Here is a 21,515-nt window from a genome sequence, read left to right on the forward strand (position 1 = left end):
GACCATAAAGTAGGGTAATTTAGGATTAATTACTTTAAATTTCTCTAATAGTTCAATACTCTTTTTTTTTTTTTTTTGGTGTTTTTATGGGCTCCTTTTATTAGATGGAATTCTGTTGTTACAGAACATTTTTACCAGTCATATATATATATATTATATATATATATATATATATATATATATATATATATATATATATACACGTCTTGTTGTCGTGACTGATTGATAAACGATACAGGAAGCTCTCAGAAATATACTCAAGGTTTCAGTTATTGCTGAGACTAAACTGTCTTCTGTTCCTTCCTGAAACTGCCTGACAAGGTGCGTTTTTTAGCTCCTTTTTCCAGGCGGCCTTCTCTCCTGGAGCGCGTGTAATTGGCCCTCACGGGCGGGCGATGTCTCCTATCGTACTTATGCCACGTCCGTAATTGCCTGTATTTCAATAAATAGGCAGCCTTGGAACTCGTTATCGTTCGACTTCGAAGACTTCGGTGGCTCAAGACTTCCGTACGTCTCTCTCTCTCTCTCTCTCTCTCTCTCTCTCTCTCTCTCTCTCTCTCTCGAGTTCTTCCTCTTCGTTGAGAGATGGTTGTGTTAATTTTGTTCTTAATAGGAATCCCCCATTCATGTACTGGAACGTAATTTCATATCAGCCATAAACAAGTAAACAGTGCGTCGACGTTGTCTGTGCAGCATAGATTGAAATTTTGATCACGGCCCGGTGTTGGTGTGTCCTACATCGTTGCCAGACGCATGGTTAGGGCTAACTTTAACCTTAAACAGTATAAGATGAAAAAAAAAAGACTACTGAGGCTAGAGGGCTGCAATTTGGTATGTTTGGTGATTGGAGGGTGGATGATCAACGTACCGATTTGCAGCCCTCTAGCCTCGGTAGTCTTTAAAATATGAGGGCGGACAGAACGAGTGCGGACAAACAGCCATTTTGATAGTTATCTTTGACAGAGATTAAAAATCCACTTCTTGCTCTCATCCAGGTCTGTAGTCGTCCTCGCTCTTTGTACCCTTCTAGAATACAACTTTGTACTTCTCATCCTTCACTAAACCACTTTTCTTCTTCAGAATAGAGGCCCCTGACCTTACTGTTTTCAATTTTCAGTTGTCTCAAAACTATTATCTTCAAAAGCTAAAGTCTTCTCCACTTGAATAATTTGATGTATTAAGATCTGTGGCCAATATTCAGCAACGTCCTGACCGTTTGGGGGCGTCATCTTAATCTTGGGCTGGATAAAAATGGAGGATTTCTTCCATCCTTCGTTCGGCAGCCATAGACGGTTCTTCTCCTGTTTTCTCTCTTTCCTCATTCCTAAAAATGCTCGTATCCTTGTGGCTCCCGGACGTTCATATCCGACCTGTGGCAACAAACGCGATAGCCTTACTCTCACTTTTCCTCGCGTTAACCTTGCTTCTTCTTCTGATTACATTTTCGGTCATTTCCTGCCTCTCGATAATCAATCCTCTGAGATCCGGAACACCCAGGTGGTGCTTGGAATCCCGTCCCACGTCGAGTTGATTCCTGCACGTTCCTAGTTGACTACGGAAGCTGATGCGAGAGAACATGTCTCTCATTATGGCCTGATGGTTGCCTGAATCAATCTTCGAGTGATCCAGTGTTCAGGGATTAGTTTTGAGTGCTAATCTACCCACCTTGAAGGGTGTCGGATTGTACTTAGAAGTACAAATTGCATCATTTTTTTCCCCCAGGAGTTAAGATCCGTTGAGAATTCAGAGAACCCAGAACGGAGCGCAATAAACCTCGATGCACTTTGTGTGTGAGCTCGTGCCTTATTTTACGTCGCACGCAAAGGAATAGACAAAAGTGTGGCCCAGACATGGCAGACAAGGTCGTCGAGCCTTTTCCAGAAATTCCAAGACTCGTTTCATATGGCTGACTACAGTACCCCTCTCTCAGAGGCGCTGGTAGAAGAACCTTGTGAGATTAGTGATAGTGGTAGTAGTAGTAGTAGCAGCAGCAGAAGCAATAGTGATTTTCCTTTGTAACGGAACCGCCTGCGGCGAGCTTTTGTGGGCGTGAACTTGCCTTGATAGTGACCCTTGCAAATGGCACGCCCTTCCTCTCCGCCGTTTTTGGGAGGGCCAATTTAGGTCAAGTTTGAGGTGGACAAAAACTACCTTTAAGGTCACAGGTGGTTAACTTCGTTTGATGCCTCTTGGGAGAGAGAGAGAGAGAGAGAGAGAGAGAGAGAGAGAGAGAGAGAGACAAGGTCACACGATAGACTGGTCAAAAGCTGTGGTTGAAGACCATGATTATCTCTTAATACACGTTAAGATGTGTTTGTTAATACATTTCTCCCCCCCCCCCACCCCCCCCTCTCTCTCTCTCTCTCTCTCTCTCTCTCTCTCTCTCTCTCTCTCTCTCTTTCCAGTTTCTCACGTCACTTTATGACCGGAGACTTCCAGAGGCCTAGTTGCATTCCAGTTTTGAGATTCCCTCAAACTTCGGGTTAAACTCACTCTATTTCCTTCCCTCATCCTTTTTCAACTGATCTAAATCGATCACGCCACTGAGGCGCTCTTAGACCGTTGTGGGTTCTTCGGCTTCTTCCGAAAAGGTAATAAAATTCTGCGTTCTAAATCCGCTGTTACATTCAGTCATGGAAGACCTTTTAAACACTGACAACAACCTGTTTCACATCTTACCCCTTTTGACAGATGTCTTTCATTGTAGGCGAAAGCAGTTGTCGCGTTCCGTGGGTCTATGCACCTTGAGGAAAGAAGGCGAGAGGGGTGGTGGGAGGAGGAGCGCATCCCCCCCTTCCCTCTTACGGTAAACTCTCTTGACATTGGTCGAAGGTCACAGTTGTCCCACAAGGAATTTAAACTCGTTTTTTCAAGTCATTGGTTGATGAGGAATGCATCTACAAATTTAAAATCTTACCTGCTTGGTTAACTGTACATACAAAAGTACGTATGTAGAGTATATGTTGTCATGCAAATACGACCTCAGTCAACTCGCTCGAGTGACTGTTGTTACGAGAGCTCTAAATATACTGTGCTTGAGCCAAGCACAGCATCAACCTCGGGGGGAAATACCCGGAAATTAAGTTCTGCACGTATTCGGACTTTCCCTTGTGGGAAATAGTTGCTATTTTTCTTTTTTGGAGTACCTCCTCTTCTCGCATTCTGTTTGTCCTCGTGAAAGACGAAGGAAGAGTTCGAGGCTTGATATGAGAGCCGTAGCGAGTCATTCTTATCCAAGAAGTCACACAGGCAGCTGAGAAACACAGCAAAACACTTGCACGTGATTCTAGTGCATTGCAGCCACATCTTGTTTACTTAACTACTTCAGGGTTAAGCACGCCCCTCCATCTACGCCGTTTTTTTCCTTCTTTTTCGCGTCCTCGTCAGGCCCAGGACGGAACTTTAGCCCGAGGGGGTGTGTGGAGGAGGAGAGGGTGGGGGGAAGAGCACCGTCCTCTGTCTTCCAAAACAAAAGAAAAGCATCTACCCGTGTTTTAACACGAGCGTATTCGCATCAGCACGCAACGCGAGTACTAAAGAGGCAGCTTCGCAGATTCCAGCCAAGGATTCGTCATGGCCCCCCAGCCATTCCAACATTAATAATAATTCAGCGTTTTCGAATGTGTGGCATCCAGGTATGGACGACGTTCATCCGAGGGCAGTAGAATAATATAGTAGACAGATCAAGACCGTTGGATACCTCAAGGTCTGCTGCGCCTGGGTTTCCCGTGACCCGTTTCTACCTCTAGCTACGTACGACGTTGGCCGAGGTTATGTATGTAATTTATGTGTATGCCTCCTAGACCCGTCGTGTGTCCGTTCGTTTGTTTGTGTCCGATTGAGTCTCTGTCTCTCCGAGGGATCCCTCGGCAGTTGCTGAGGACCGATGAAGATTTAACTGGGTTATTTAAGATAGGATTGACGCTGTTTATGACTGGTTTGTTGTGGAGCCTTGGTTGAGGTCTAAAGCGTTGTGTGGATGCTGTTTCATTTTCTCTTTAACATTTTATTTACGGTATTTGTACGAAAACTGCTGCTGCGCATTTTGCGCTCATTCTTACGCGCATGCGCGCACGCATCCTCATATCTAGCGAAGAGAAAGGTGCGATTTGGAATTCTCTTCAGTATCTTGGGCATGAGGGCGAAGAAGTCTCGCCATTGCTTAATGAACATTATTGACTTTTTTTAATAACCATTCTCTCTCTCTCTCTCTCTCTCTCTCTCTCTCTCTCTCTCTCTCTGAGATCTGAAGACGTGAAAAGTTAACAATAAACCGTGTTTTCTATCACAGTTAAAAACCAACTGAACGAGAGAGAGAGAGAGAGAGAGAGAGAGAGAGAGAGAGAATGGGTTATTATACTGCCACAGGAGACGTACCAGAGACCCACTGATCTTGACCTCTCTCTCTCTCTCTCTCTCTTCTCTCTCTCTCTCTCTCTCTCGTCTTCTTACATCTGATAATGACCGAGGTCACTGGCGCCATTAAAGGTCACCACGGAGGAGGCGAATATAACCTAAACACAAAACAAGCTTTTGTGAGATGAAAGGGGGTTCGAGAAGTGCCAACGGGGTAGCTGGGAGGGGGTGGGGCGGGGGGTGGGGGTGTTGTGATGTGTATTCGAGGTAGACGGAGACGTGAAGGTGTGTGTGTGTGTCTGTCTGTCTGTCCAAGTGCCCACCGCGTATTTGGGACAAGGTGAACGGGCTAAAGGGCCTTTTTTGACCTCTTATTGTGAAAGGTGGTCCCAGGACTGCTTGTTTCCGCATTACTTGAGAAGCTCATCAATATATATATATATATATATATATATATATATATATATATATATATATATATATATATATATATATATATGAATGACACAGAAATCGACCTTGGTTCTATTATTATTGGTCGGGTTATTACTCGTATTTCCTTGGCGCTCGTCCGCTCGTTCTGTCTCGTTTTTATTGTAATGTTTCGTCAAATATTATCTCGGTATCCTTGCCACTTGTTGCCTGCCTGACTGCGTATCCATTTCCTGCTTTTCAGGTTTGGAAAAAAAAAAATAAAAATGAATGCTGTCTCGTATTTCCTTCTGGAGTGTCCTTGATGAAATTGGAATGAAGGATTTTAGATGTATATATATATATATAGTATATAATATATATTTATAATATATATATATATATATATATAGACTACAATTAAAATTGTGGGTACTATAAAGCATACATAAAATAAATATATGCCTGCTTTCCAATTTATGTATATATATATTATATATGATATATACATATATATGTATACATGATGTATGTATATATAATGTGGGAGTGTGTTTGTGTGTGTGTGCATTATTTATACACATATATGTTTACATATGTGAGTGTGTGTGTTTTTACAGTATATACGTGAATTTACCAAAATATATATACATACACACACACACACACACACACACACACATATATATATATATATATATATATATATATATATATATATATATATATATATATATATATGTGTGGTGTGTGTGTGTGTGTAGTGTGTGTATATGTATACCTATATCAATACATACAATACCATATATATATATATATATATATATATATATATATGTGTGTGTGTGTGTGTGTGTGTGTATATGTACATACATACATACATATACATACATATATATATATATATATATATATACATATATATATATATTGTATGTGTGTGTGTGTGTGTGTGTGTATATGTATACATACATACATACATATATATATATATATATATATATATATATATATGTATATATATATATATATATATATATATGTGTGTGTGTGTGTGTGTGTGTGCAAGTATATATGCATATTTCTTCAAGCGGTGGTCTACCGAATCGCTGCTGTTCGTGTGCCCAACGCGTGATGGGGCACTTTCCACCAGACTTTAAAACCCTATTAATAATAGCTGTGATGACAGCATCATTTATTTGCATCACCCGATCAATTTACAAGGACGGAATGAGCTCTTCTTTTCTCGTGAATTTACAATGACGTCACGAGGTGCATAGAAGTGATTACGAGTTACGGATAACGTCAGTTCCTGAGATGATTTTGATAGTTTTTAATTAAGTGGCCTCCCAACGTAAATGGTCATTGGGTAGGGTTTTAATTTATTTTTTTATTTATTTTAAGAGTGCCTATGTAGACTTTTCAAATAGAAATGAAAACTTCTGATCATAGACTTCGTACCAATAAACATAATTGAATGGCATGACTTGTTATTCTACATGTATGATGTAGACACACACACACACACACACACACACATATATATATATATATATATATATATATATATATATATATATATATATATGTGTATGTGTTTGTATGCGTAAATATATATATATATTATATATATATATATATATATATATATATATATATATATATATATATATATATATAGATAATATAGATAGATAGATAGATAGATAGATAGATAGATAGATAGATAGATAGATAGATGGTAGAGTGTCCTAAGGTAAGACAATGTGATGTTTACATTCCTGCTTTTAGCAACTCACGTATTCCAGTGCAGGCTTCATAAATAAAATAGTGTCCTGTAAAGCTGTGGGTGTCTAGATTATTCACTGAATCCCTGTGTTTACATTATGAGTCGTATGCTGAAATAACCACATTTTTTTCTATTGAATGTTTATGTTTAGTGTTTTTCATGCTGTTATGTGCACGTTGCGTGCTTTTGACAATGACGGTATCAACAGCCAAATGTTCTGCATCCATTATATTTGGTGGGGAATATGACATATGTACACGAATTCACACTGATCCCCCAATGCATCTGTACACACGCACAATCACTCACATTTGGCCATCATAGTTTCAGGGAATGTTTTTCACATATATTTTCTAGTACTAATCACACACATGTTCTTCATTACTGACTAGTACATCTGACTACTTGCAACAACTACCTTTTGAAGCCTTCCGACAATCTGTAACCTTGGTCTCTGAAAAGTGTTTAACGGGGCGGTTGTGGTCTTGAGTCTCTCTCTCTCTCTCTCTCTCTCTCTCTCTCTCTCTCTCTCTCTCTCTCTCTCTCTCTCTCTCTCTCTCTCTCTCCTTCCTCGCTCTTTCTTTCCTCCCAGTGGGTCTTCCAACACTTTATCTTTTTGTTTTTAATCCACACCAAACAACACTCCTTCCAAATGGCTGCTACTGCATTCATGGTGAAAGTGTTCCACGCTATTCTGCGTTCATTTCATTTTTTTTTATTTTTACCATTATGGTCTCTCTCATGAACACTGATTCATTTACGTACTCAATATAACGTACAAGTATTTTTTTTCTCGCCGGTATTGCTGGGGTTAGAATGTACCAGCACGGGCTCTTGCTCTTCAAACAGCCCTTGTCACTTTCGCCATGAAATCAGCCAGCAATTTACATATATATATGTAAATAGATTCTTCCGTTACAACAGGATATGTCTCAAGTATATCTCCGGTATAAAAGGCACCTTAAAACACTCTGGTTTGAAGCTAACTTCCACCCTTATCTAGCAGTTTTTAGCCTTAAACCAGAGTGTTTTAATGGGCCTTTTATACTCGAGACGTATGCTGTTTTAACAGAAGAATTCATTTACATAAATGTGTATATATATGTGTGCGTATATATATACACATATAAACCCATAGTGGGCACGATTTCCCATTTTCAGTTGATTTTGACCAGCATGTTCTCAGAATGTTAACGCCAATTATCATCATTTTTGTAGGGTCCTTTTGAACCATCACTTTCGTCCTCTCTCTCCGGAGCAAGTAACCAGAGGACTACGGTAAGTGCGGGCTCTTCAAAGGCAGGTAGAGGCAGCCTAACATCCAATGAATGAAAAAAAAAAAAAGATAAAAAAAAAAGACCGAAGAAAACTGCTCAGAATTAAAGACTTCTGGGGGAAGGACTCTTGAGGGGACGCTCAGACAGACTGGTAATTTTGCACCCAATCCTCAGCTTCGTAACTTCGCTAACGCCCGAGAGCTGCTGGAGTCCTATACGCCTGATCCGTCCGAGGCAGCCTTTTGAGGAGGCGTTCCTTCGGTCGATACGCCCGGCGTCCTAGGATCAACAACAGTGCTTATGTAGTCTTAGTGATTTTAACTGGCTGATGGCAGATGAGGCACCGTGACTTGACAACCATTTTTTTACTTTTTCAAATTCGTTAGTTTTGGACCCAAAGTTAATATCTTCGAGGCAGAGGCTCAGTGCCAAATTGCAGTGACAATGAAGCTACTTGACAACCATTTTTTTTACTTTCTCAAAATCGTTAGTTTTGGACCCAAAGTCAATCTTCAAGTCAAAGGCCCAGTGCCAAATTGCAGTGACAATGAACCTGTATTGCGCAGACACTTTCGAGACACGTCACGTCTCCTTTTCATTGTGGACAATGCTGCAAAATCACGATGTAGAGAAGGGGACGTGACACACGCCTCGGAATTGTCTGTGAATTATTGTTATATAGTCTCGGCCTCGAACTTGCGGTGTCATTACGAACATCGTCGAGATTGAAGACGCGAGCAAAAGAGGTTTTAGTCCGCCCTACCATGCCTCAGTGGGAAGTTATTACAGTAAAGCTTGTATGCCATAGACAACGTATTATGGTTGCTAGAAAAGCTGGTGATGGTATCACTAAAAAATTCATTTCTAATTCTGTGTGTCTCCATGTTCTTTGTGCATGACATTACACCCACCTCTCCCAAAATGTTCAGGACCAAAGGACTACTACCTCACTAGGGGTGACCCCCTGTAAACCTCCTTCGAAATAAGTTTTGTTTCTTAAAAGCCTGAGATGACACGTGGACCTCCGTTCTGTGTTTATAGGGTCACGCTTGCTTTGCATTCCCCGACCAGATCTCTCCTGTTCTGGTGGTAGAAGCTCATTCTCGACGTGGTTCGGAAGCCACGTATAAAGCTGTTGGTCCCGTTGCTGAATAACCACCCGATGGTTCCATGCAACGTAAAAACACCATACAAACAATTCACCGACCTCTCGTCAAGTTCAAAAGAAGAAGAAGAAGGAATAAAGAAAAAAAACACAGAATGAAAAGGGAATCCACGTGTCATCTCTGACTAAAAGGTCTTCATCTTCCCCCCTCAGGTGGCGTCTTCTTCTTTCAGGTGGAGTCTACGTTTCATTCGAGATGCATTTTCCTGCTTTTATTTCGTGTGTGTGTGTGTGTGTGCGTGTCTCGAATGCAACGCGAATCTCACGTAGCAATGTCTTGTTTTGTTTCCACGGTTTTATTCTGTAGCCTTTTTGATCTGTACATAAACTCCCTCTCGCCTCAATGCTTTTTATTCCATCTGTGTCCTTTTCGTCGAATTTTATTTTAATTTCCTCTCTCTCGAAATCCTGCTGTAATCGCTTCTGGCGTCTACGACCTTTTTTTTTATTATTATTTGTATTATTTGTCTTTCCATTTCCCAGCTTACGTAAATGAGTCGATTTCCTTTTTCACGATTCTTATTGTTGTGTGTCACCTTTTCATTCATTCCTTTTGCTTACGGAGGTCTTAGAAACATACTATTATAGGCTGTCCTTAGAAGCCGCACCGTAGTAGGCTTTAGTGCCCTATAGATGTCACTGTTGTCTGTTATTAAAAAAGTGATCGTCATTCTTCTCTTAAAACAAGTTAACTGAATTTCTTGTCTGTTATAATCATGTCCACGTTATGTCTGTGTCGTCATAGTTTCTCTTGTTTAGTGTCCGCGTGAGAGAACTCTTGTGTATACCGAGAGTTGAAAAAAAAAATGTTCTCTCAATATTCCCCCCTTCAGTGAGAATTACTTTCATAAACTTTTGCTGTGACATTTCTGCTCTCAATTCATGAATTCACGTTGGCATCATTTCAGTTCTCTAAGTGTAGCTTTTATATATATATATATTTATATTTTAAGAGTTAATCATCTCGAATGATTTGTAACCTGCTATTTTATTTTATTTTGGAAGTGTCATTTAACTTGAAAGACCCCCACAACAACAACAACAACAAAGTCTGAACGGTGGTGGATTCGATGCCTTATCGCACCATCGTTCCTCGGGCTTGGACTGCTGTCTATTAATCTGAGTCTTCCCCTTTTTTCCGCTTTTCCAGCTCTTCGACAGAATCAAGCAGACGCAGCCGGAGGTGCTGCAGAAGGTGTTCGCCGTCAAAGGGGACATCACGATGGAGGGCCTGGGGCTTACTGACGAAGACGAAGCACGTCTCTCCGAAGAAGTCCAGATTCTCTTCCACGCCGCTGCCACTATCAATTTCACAGTAAGCTGCTGCTGCTACTTCTGCCCTCTCTAGCCCATGTCTAGTGTTCGCTGATCAATGCTTAATATGAACTATATTGCAAATGCCAGCCGGGTTATACGATACATCATTTTACTGCTCATTGGCGAATCTTGTAGGGCCCCCCCTTTTCTCATATAATGCTCAACCCTTCAACCCTTCCATTTCAGGAACCAATGCGTGTTGCCGTCAACATGAATATGTTGGGAACCAAACGCGTCGTGAGCCTCGCCAAGAAAATGACTAACTTGCAGGTTAGTGTATGCAAACACCAAATGCTCTTTTTTTTTTGGCAGTGTTTTCATTACTGAACCAACAAATTAAACTCTTCAGAACCACATATTTGTAGACTAAAGTACTTTCACATGATCCAAGTAAAGACGATAAATTTGGTGCAAGTTACATGACTCTGCAATATTCCCAACTGAGGATCTCCACTTGGATAAAATAACAGCTGGAAATTTCAGGGCCAGTTGCCTCGTTCCTGGGGACTTGTTCATCGAGAGTTATTATGCACCTTTAGCCCCAACAAGCAGCATAATCACTATTGCTCAACTTGAGGCTATTTTATACTTTTTTGGTTTGGATAGTACAAAAAATATTTTGTCCTTGTTTTGCATCCTTTTTGATAGTAAAGGAGCCTAACGTTGTTCGCTGCATATCTCCTTCCCTGACTAACATGTTGTTCTTTAACTTTTGTAAGGTAAACTCATCCCAGGCTATTTTGCACAGGCTTTGGTGCACGTGTCTACAGCGTACGCCAACTGCCACCTTCAAGAAGTCTACGAAGATCTGTATCCAGCACCTATGGATCCAGGACGACTCATTCAGCTGACAGAATGGCTGGATGACAAACTCTTGGAAGAAATCACTCCTCGCCTGGTCGAGCCCAGACCCAACACTTACACATACACCAAAGCCCTGGCAGAGCATCTGCTCTTCAACGACGGTGTAAACCTTCCCATTGCTGTCATCAGACCCTCAATTGGTGAGTCTGTTACCCTCGAGTCCTTGATTGCAGAGAAATAAACAGAAAAGGAGTACAGTAGAATGTCATGTATAACCCCTCGGATACGCCTATTGCCCTGAGTCAAGTGTATTGAAAATAACATCTCTATCATTTTATCAAACGTCGACATTGCGGATGTTTGGGTGGAAATGCTTATTGAGAACACATATCTTTGGTTTCAGTTGAAGAATTAAAATGGCTTGAACGGCTCGTGACTTTGCTGTAACTCATACTGCATAGCTGAAGCCACTGCTACCTATTTCTGAAATAACAGTCTGTGTGATGATGCATTTCATCTTCTTAGTTCCATTTCTGGCTCTTCATTATTTAGCTTAATTTTTTATGTGATGTTGTATTCTTGTAGCAAAGTCCTTAGGCATTTCCTTTACTGAAAAATAGTCTCTTAAATGAATCTTATGTGTTTAAAAACTAGCCATGAATTGACCTCTAAAGAAGTTTGATAGAAGCAAAATAGCTAGTTTTCCATCTGTTGATTGAGTGACTTGAGAGTGATTTGAGATAAGACTTCGACAGAAACAGCTAGTGTGGTTTAGAGTACCACAGAGAGTGATCTAAGCTGTATTACTTTGACAGGTACAGCTAGAGTACCGCAGAGTGTTAATCCTTTGACAGGCACAGCTAGTGTAGTCTAGAGTACCACAGAGAGGGATCTAAGTGATATTGCTTTGACAGGTACGGCTAGAGTACCACAGAGTGGTAATACTTGGACAGACACAGCAAGTGCAGTCTAGAGTACCACAAAGAAGGATGTGCATTAATACTTTGGCAGACACAGCTAGTGTAGCTAGAGAGGAATCTAGGTAATACTACTTTGTCAGATACAGCCAGAGTACCACGGAGTGTTAACCCTTTGACAAACACAGCTAGTGTAGTCTAGAGTAACACAGAGAGTGTTCTAAGCTATATTACTTTGACGGGTACGGCTAGAGTATACCAGTGTTAATCCTTTGACAGATACAGCAAGTGTAGACTAGAGTACCACAGAGAGTGATCTAAGTGATACTAACATGTCAGATACAGCTAGAGTACCTCAGAGTGTTAATACTTCAACAGACACAGCTAGTGTAGTCTAGAGTACCACAGAAAGCACCTTAAACTGTGACTGGCATTTTACTTTGCAGTATGTGGATCATGGCTGGAGCCAGTGCCTGGTTGGGTGGACAACCTCTTCGCCTTCACTGGACTTCTTGTTGGGATGGGAAAGGGCGTCCTGCGATCTCTCTATGTCAGGGACGACATCAAGCTGGACTTCATCCCTGTCGATGTCCCCATCAATCTGATGCTGGTTGCTGCCTGGAACACAGCTGTTCAGAGATACAAGTAAGCTTGAACATTTGAACGTTGGACATTCAGCGTCTTTGTTTGCAATACGACAGATATGCTTGTCTTTTAATTCTTACTCAGTTTTGTAGTTTGAATGGAACTTTTTCTTTTTATACTCGGTTTGGGTGGAGAAGACTTTGACATGCGCTGCTACCAGGGTTGGTTGAGTAAATCCTATTCATTGTTAACCACTGAGAAAAACTATCAACAATTATTAAAATATAGTAAACCTGTAACTGGCAAGACTAGGTAAAGTTACCTTATCACTTTTGATTAATGGTTTTGTAAGAAAGTAAGGTCAATGCTAAAGCAATCTTGCATGATAGGTCATGCATGTCTGTCTTTTTTTCATTAGATTAGAAACCAAAGCTATGATCTAAAATCAGACAGTTCCGCGTAGACTAGTCTTGTCAAATTCCACAAGGTATCGAATATGAGGTTTTCTCTCTGTTCCTTTCTCCTGTGCATCAAGCACTGATCCAGGTTCTATATTAGTCGTCCGGTTCGGTTTTGAGTGTTGTGATGTTAGCAGTAATAATGATGATAGCTCAATCCAGTCTGATATTAAGTCCAAAGCCCTGCAAGTAGATTAATGACAGCATAGGAATGGGTCTGGAAATTGCAATTTTTCTCTTATTCTGAGAGATATTTGGGAAGCAGTTTGAAATATCATTATTATTGTTATTATTATACATAAGAAAAAAGAGGAAATGCCATTAACTTGGTATCAAAGCTTCCTAAGAACAGAATGCCTACATGAAAAAAACAAGACTAGAACATTGCAAGGAAAATAGAAACAGTATTCTAATATAGACTAAGTAAAGATAAACGCACCATCGAAAGATAACGCTTGTCATTCAGGAGACTCACAGATACACCTATTTCTTCTACCCACAGACCAGACACCGCCCCTATCTTTTGCTGCTCTACCGGCTCCCAGAAGCCTCTGACCATGAAGGCCCTCCAGGATTACTTGAAGAAGTCCGTCCGGGCTTTCCCATTCAACTCTCCTCTCTGGTATCCGGATGGATCACCCAAGAATTCCAAGGTCATGCATCAGCTGCACGTCTACTGCGTTAATATCATTCCTGCCTACATTGCTGACTTTATCATGAAGATGCTTGGGAAGAAGCCCATGTAAGTATGGCTGTCAAGACCTATGGGATGATGGCTCCGGCAACAGACAAGAGGCGTACACTGACTGCATTGATTCAGTCCAATTGCTTTATTTTTTGTTTTAGTTAATTGAATTTGTGGTTTTACAGTAATCGTGACATTAGGAAAAGATAACACAGTAATAGAATGGCCTTTGAAGCCTATGTTTATTTTGAAGGATATTTTTGTTAATATCTGATTTTCATTTAGAGAATAAAAAAAAATAGCAGATTGAAGACCCAGTCTCCTCCCTGATAACTTTCCACTTATGAAATGTTCTAGTTAGAATAGATTGTCTTACTTTTAAGTAATAACCAGTATGTATATTTCAAAGTTTCCACAGCTTATAAGAGAGGATATTTTCGTGCTGTTGACAGGCAGGTGATTCTTGACGATGAGAAAGCGCCTAATGCCTGTGTTTTCATTTCAGTGCTGTGAAACTGTGCAACAAGATGGTCAAGGCTGTGAGTGCACTGGAGTACTTCATGCTGAGGGACTGGACTTTCCACACCACAAAGACCCAGAATCTCTGGAAAAGCCTGACGCCCGCAGACCAGAGCATCTACCACTTCGACGTCTCAGACTTGGACTGGGACGACTACATCGAGTCCTACCAGAAAGGCTGCAAGCAGTACATCATGAAGGAGGAGCTGTCCTCCGTCCCGTACGCAAAGAAGGTCATGAGCAGAATGCACATCCTGCACCGCCTGGTCCAGGTGGCGATGATGTACGGAGTGTGGTGCCTCCTCTCCAACGAAACTGCCACGGCTTTCTACACCTCTTTCTTCAACGGCGCCGCGCAGCTCTTGTCCCTGACCCCTGCCTTCGTCGCAGCAGAAGAAGCAGAACTGTCAGATTTGCCAGAGATGTCTGCATTGCCCGAGTTGTCGTCATAGGGGTTCTGTTCCGCACGCTCACAATTAAGTCAGCCAGTCGCCTAGGATGTACTTGGCCCCACTAAGCGTGAAGGACAATTTAGTTTTGTTCTATGACCAGGAGGAGGAGGAGGAGGAGGAGGAGAGTGAATCAAGTGTGGACCATCTGTGTGTGCCATAGAAGATTAAATTGCAACTAGGGCTTAGTACAGGAAGTACAGTCATATTATCTGTAGCCTAGGAAGAGAGTTGTGGCCAGGGTGACGACATCCGACGGGGCAACGCGCTTGACTTGACATCAGGATTCAAACGGGCTGCTACAACAGGAGCCAGAGCCCGTGCTGGCACAAGGCCAGCCTCATCTAAAACAACACCATCTACCTCGTGAGCTTTTGACTTAAAGAGACTGAGGGAGTCTTCACCTGTGTGCTTCAACAACGAGGGCATTTTCTTGCTTGCTAAAGTAGTGATACCCGAGTGTGTCATTAGTCCATTGCCTTTGCTTAACTCTAGATTCTAATAGCCTCGAAAAGAAAGAAATTGTCTTCTGAAGGAGGAGTCAGAGAGGTATGTCTGATTCGTGACTGTTTTATTCGTTTCTTCGCCAGCCGGAAAAAGCAAAGCATTTTAGAATGTTCATCACAAAGGCAATTTGTGAATCACTGTAATGCAGCTTAGCAATTGCTGTTACGGTCATCATAAAAATGCTCAATATACCAGCGTTTTATGGTTTCAAAGGTGTTAGTGATATAATGCCTCTGGTTGTATATACGTATATTAAGCGTGATGAAATTTTTACCCAGGAAATCCCGGAATCTGTACGTTAGCGGTTTTCTCTCTGTGAGAATGCATGTTAGCGCGGGACTGGCTTGTAACAATGATTGTCCGAGACCTGTTACAGACAAGACAGGTTTCCCCCTTTCTGATAAAGCTGTGTATTCTTTTAAATGCTGGTATACTTTAAGTTTGATGGTATGTTTCTTGAGAACTTGGATTCCGAAATTTTGAGTTGTATTCATTTGTTCTTTTGTCACGTTTTTTCCCCATTTCTTTTTCGTTGTTCTTTGTAAAGGTTTGGAAACAAAGTACAAAGCCAAAAAGGAAAGCACTTTCTGAGCTACGTCTTCGACTTCAAAGTAATTGAGAATTCTCCATTGTAATTTGTAAAACACTTTTTAAAATGATTTGTCGCAAGCAATTTTGTCCCAAGTATCAGGAGCATAAGTCTTCATGTGCAGTATTTGTTGTGACAGAGAATGGGATGTCAATTCATAGTTTCTTTGTTGCACACTTAAACGTTTTCTTCTCCATTAATTTATCGTAGTTTTGCTTCTCGGTTAAGGCACATGTCATGCCATCTAGACTCGATGCAGTGTGTACATATAGTTGCAAGGAAATGGATGTGAAGCATTCTTTCTTTGGTTGTAGTAGGTGAAGATGAAGGCGGTATATACTATCTGTTTCATTGAATGGGGTGACATATGTCTTAGCTGTGAGTGACATTGTTTTCTGTAGGGATGTCTAGTATATAGAACATGCAAAGATGCCTCGGAACCTTTGTATCTTGGCCTCTGCGAGGGAAATGCACTGTTAGTAATTTAAAAAAAAAAAAAAAAGTGTGCAGTTCTGTAGTCAATACTAAAGATAGTACACTTCAGAAAGACCATTTCACAAGTCTATTCTTCAGAATTAGATGTAATCCCAGTTTCCTCTCGTAAGAGAGGATGCTATCAAGATGATTTTATCCATATTGACTGGAGTAAACAGCCCTTGTTCCGAAAAGACAGTAACAGAATTATTGCTAAAACGAATAGAATGTTTATCATCCCATTTGAAATTAGGTTACGTAGCAAAGATTCTCAGAACTGCAGGGAAGTGGCGTATAATTAAACAGTTACATAGCAATATGTATGGTTATAGTTTCTGTAATTAGCACCAAAATGGAAATTGTGTGGGAAGTTCATTATTCCCCTCTCAAGCGATGACTTGATTGGTGACATTTTTGGCTAAATGGGACAGTATTCCCTTTGTAAATTATCTGCGGGGATGGTCACCGTCACTCCACAAAGTCAGAGAGGATTTCTGTCACAATATAATATGAAAGGATTATTGTCTTTTTGTCAATATTAAAGGGATATCTTCTTTTTTCAACAGTAAAATAAATGTCTTCTTTTTGCAATACTAGATGGATGTCTTATTTTTACAATATTAAAGGGATGTCTTCTTTTTTGCAATACTAAAGGGATGTCTTCTATTTTCAATAGAAAGGGATGTCTTCATTTTGCAATATTCAAGGATATCTTCTTTTTTCAGTACTAAAATGAATGTCTTCTTTTTGCAATACTAGAGGGATGTCTTATTTTTACAATATTTAAGTGAATATCTTCTTTTTCTCAATATGAAAGGGATGTTTTCTTTTTGCAATATTAACGGGATATCTTATTTTTTTCAATAAAAAGGGATGTTTTCTTTTTGCAATATTAACGGGATGTCTTATTTTTTTCAATAGAAAGGGGTGTTTTCTTTTTGCAATATTAACGGGATGTCTTATTTTTACAATAGTAAAGGATATCTTCTTTTTCAATACTAAAGTGAATGTCTCCATTTTTGCAATACTAAAGGGATGTCTTCTTTTCTCGATATGAGAGGGATGTCTTCTTTTTGCAATATTAACATGAATGTCTTCTTTTTACAATATGAAAGGTATGTCTTCTTTTTTCAATGCTAAAGGGATGTCTTCTTTTTTCAATACTAAAGGCATGCCTTCTTTTTAAATATACTGAAGGGATAATCATGTCTTCTTTCCCTTCTTCTGGGCCTTGGTGCAACGGTTCCAGCGCCGCGTATAATCACCATAACCAAAACTTTTGACCGTAGAGTAAAAGACGTATTTTTTTTTCTGTTGAATGTATACTCTACAATATACCAATGAAAAACATGCAGGCAGTGTTGTTTTAAATGTTGTATCGTATTTTAACGTTTCCCGTCTCCAAATTTTTTACTATTGTTTCATGTTCTATTTTGTTGATTCTGTCGAAGCAAGAGCAGCAGCTCGTTCTGTGATGCCTCGTGAGATGTATATAAGTGTTGCTTATGATGAATTGAGACTTCATGAACGTTGTCCTGTAAGAGCATCATCATCATATGCCGTGTCTCGTGTGACTGGTATATATTTTCCAAGGCTGAGCCTCTTCTATCTCGCGTCTCTAGTTTTGTTTTCTCGCGCGAGTTCGCCACGAATGTGGCAGATCTTTAGCAGAGTCCTTTCTTGTTCAACAGCTCGTAATATCTGCTTTTGTATTCTCATGAAGGAGAGGAAAAAATGAAACAATATTAAAAACTAGTCTGACGTAATATCTAGTAACTTGTTTATTTTTTAATCTTAAGTTAGGGTCTTGTACATAGTCTCAACCAATTTTTTTTTATTCAATTTTATTAACAGAGTAAAGCACGTTGAATAATTTTCGTTTGAGCAGCGAATATTCCAGCTAACGTTCGTGTGACTTATCAGAATTGAATGTGTCGTGTCTGAGAACCATTAATATTGACCCTCTCGTTGTATACTGAATCGAGAGGTGGTCTTGTGTATTGTTGCTCTGGCTCAGTTGAATGCCAGTTTATACTCAAATTTTGCGTAATGGTAAAAAAAGAGATGAATCGACGCCCTTTATACATTTGAATGAATAGTGTTATCCAGCAGGAAGGCGTATATGAATGTCCCTCATAAAATGCAGTCATCCATTAAGAGATCCGAATAAGTTTTCGTTTAACTCAAACTTTTTTTTTTTGTAGAAGGAAGGACTTTTTCTTGGTTTTAAACATATGTCATGCAAGGTATATGTTACGTTTTCATTTTGCAATGCAAGTTTCTCAGGACCAGCGCACAGTATTATATTATTATTACCAGGTTTTTTCCACGTTTTTTTTTTCATCACACAATCGCAGTGTCGAAGATGTGTGGGAATTCCTGAGTTCTGGAGAAGCTGTGGTGACGTCGTGAATCTATTCCTTGCCTGTTATATATATATATATTATATATATATATATATATATATATATTATATATATATATATATATATATATATATATAATATATATACATAACATAAAGTAATCACACTTTCATTCAGCTGTATTTGGAGCCGTCGCTTCTTCTAAATCCACACTCGAAACTTTTTGAAAATATTTTAACTTTTTAAAAATATTTTAATCTGACCATTGGATATTTTATAGCATCAGGGTTTGAGAGTAATTTAAAAAAATGTAAACAATTTTCATTGTTTATTTTCATTTTTTTTTTGAATCAATTGTTTTTTTTTATATAATATACCAATACAATATATTTTAATTCTCTATTTTTCTACTTCTTGACACTTAATCTTTTTTAATCATAAATAGAAGTATTGTAGTATATAGGTTTACTTCCTTTTCATGTATGATAGACATATTTTTCTATTGTTAAGTAATACTTGTTTTGTATAGATGATAAAAAACTGTATAGCTTACATACCACATACATGTACAATAACTTTTTTTTTATTTATAGCATTTTGACTGAATAAAACATTATAAAGGTTTACAAAGTTCATTTTCCTGTTCTCACTCCAATGCCTTGTGTCATTTTCAGAATGTTGTTGTATTATTGTTAAATATATGTGTGGCCAGTATTGTGTGTGTGTGTATTATATCTGGCGTTACAACATCTGGGTAATAAGTTTGAGGATAGTGGGCAGAGTGTCACCTAAGAAATATGGATACTGAGCAGAGTGTCACCTAAGAAATGTGGATATTGGGCAGAGTATCACCTAAGAAATGTGGATAATGGGCAGAGTGTCACCTAAGAAACAATTGAAAAGTCAAGGACCACGGCCGAGATGTAATAAAATCTACGGCCATACCCGCCATCATTCAGTCTTGGCACTCTTGAGCCAGCGTCTTCTACCAAAAATGTGGGAAGAAGGTGCCTCGTACTAAGTAGGCACATGCCTTGTTTTAAGTACCCGCACGTGTAGTACGTGATAGGTGCAGGTACAAACGGTACAAAAGGTATAAGGGACCTCTCCTGTAGAGGGTTCTACTTGAATACTACGAGATGAGCGTTTTCCACATTTCATTCCTACGTTCTGTAAGTCATATCTACGTCTGGGAATTTCTACAACAAGGAAAAATAGGAATAATCGACAAAATCAAACTTTTAAAAGCTACGATTAAGGCAAAAACTACACAGTAGCATCAGATCCAAAGAATTCGGATCACAGAATATTTAGAAATATTTAACAATTATATATTATACAAAAGAACTATTCACCAGCAAAAACGAACTATCCTGCTGGTACAAAGTACAGAACAGAGCTGGAAATATGCCAAGATACGTAAAGCTGAAACTGAAAATGAAAATTTCACTATTTCTGACGAAAGAATCATGCTGATTTACTTATGCCGGAAGCACACTCAAGATTAGATAGATTTTTTTGCAGAAGCGCAGTTTACAACTTTCTACTCTTTTTCATCTTGATGTTTTAATTTTTTCATTCACTTTCCTCTCGTTGTTTTTAGTTTTACTCTTCTGTTTTGGAAAGTAGTAGCCGAATTATCGAGCCTAATTGTGATTGGTGGAAGAAAACTCATGCCACTTACTACCAACGGGGAATAGGGAAATCGACTGTGTAGTTTCTAATAAGAACAGGACCAAATCCCTTATACACAGTATACAGTAAACAAATTACTCGTAAACCGAACTGTAAAATCTATCTTAAAATAATTATACATAAAATAAAAGGGATAGGGATAGATAGTAACCCCACGGGTTTTTCGGTGTGTATAGTCCCAACTCCTCGGGATTGCCGTAAAAAAACTTAAACAAAAGACTGTAAATATCATAAATTAAATATTAGCCCTCGATAACGATCCCCGAAAGCCCTATGGGGTCACTGTCCAAAAATCCCTTAAAAGCCAATGTGTCAGACTCGACACTGGAATAGAATACATGTAAAGGCCACTACATTCACAGTGATATTTGAGATAGAGTTACATAAATTCATAGGTTATTTTGTAGCTATTGAGTAAGTTTTTTATATATTTATTAAAAATAATAAACAATTTCAACGAAGGAGGAGCATTGATGTTTTTCGAACGAATTTGGAACGAGCCTCGTATGACTGAGACAAACCTATCATTCGTCCCATACCTTAACTGCTAACCCGTGCGATATCAACAAACTATTATTCGGTATTTCTCCACGAATAAAAGTTAGCGTGACTAATCTTTGTATTTCGTGTGAGATTTTGCAAGGGAGTACATTATGGTTCTAGTAAAAGAATAAAAGAAGCCATATCCTACTGAAATTACTAACATAAAGAAGAAGAAGAGGGGATAAAAGTTAATATGACTAATCTTATTTAGGATGTGGTTTTGCAGGGGAGTACATTATGGCTCTGGTAAAAGAAGCCATCTCCTACTGAAATTAATAATAATAATAATAATAATAATAATAATAATAATAATAATAATAATAATAATAAAATAATAATAATAATAATAATAATAATAATAATAAGAAGAAGAAGAAGAAGAAGAAGAAGAAGAAGAAGAAGTGGAGGAAATAAAAGTTAACATGACTAATCTATGTATTTCGGGTGAGATTTTGCATGGGAGTACATTATGGCTCTGGTAAAAGAATAAAAGAAGCTATATCCTACTGAAATTACTAAAATAAAGAAGAAGAGGAGGAGGAAATAAAAGTTAACATGATTAATCTTTGTATCTAGGATGTGATTTTGCAAGGGAGTACATTATGGCTC

General features: G+C 39.1%; 1 protein-coding gene across 2 annotated transcripts in view; it reads left to right on the forward strand.

Moving 5' to 3' along the window:
* The window catches only part of LOC135199434 (putative fatty acyl-CoA reductase CG5065), a 75,930-nt gene extending 58,303 nt beyond the window's left edge, over positions 1-17,627 (forward strand). Inside the window, exons 2-8 of one of the 2 annotated variants that reach the window (XM_064227465.1) lie at positions 7,775-7,834; positions 10,149-10,313; positions 10,502-10,585; positions 11,064-11,319; positions 12,483-12,681; positions 13,582-13,821; positions 14,270-17,627. In XM_064227465.1, the coding sequence (XP_064083535.1) occupies positions 7,775-7,834; positions 10,149-10,313; positions 10,502-10,585; positions 11,064-11,319; positions 12,483-12,681; positions 13,582-13,821; positions 14,270-14,735 (1,470 nt within the window). In that variant the 3' untranslated portion in view covers positions 14,736-17,627. The remainder of the gene's footprint in view (positions 1-7,774; positions 7,835-10,148; positions 10,314-10,501; positions 10,586-11,063; positions 11,320-12,482; positions 12,682-13,581; positions 13,822-14,269) is intronic. The other variant, XM_064227466.1, reaches the window with a different exon arrangement.
* The last annotated feature ends 3,888 nt before the right edge of the window (positions 17,628-21,515 follow it).

This window comes from Macrobrachium nipponense, chromosome 25 (assembly GCF_015104395.2).
Source record: "Macrobrachium nipponense isolate FS-2020 chromosome 25, ASM1510439v2, whole genome shotgun sequence".
Taxonomy (NCBI): domain Eukaryota; kingdom Metazoa; phylum Arthropoda; class Malacostraca; order Decapoda; family Palaemonidae; genus Macrobrachium; species Macrobrachium nipponense.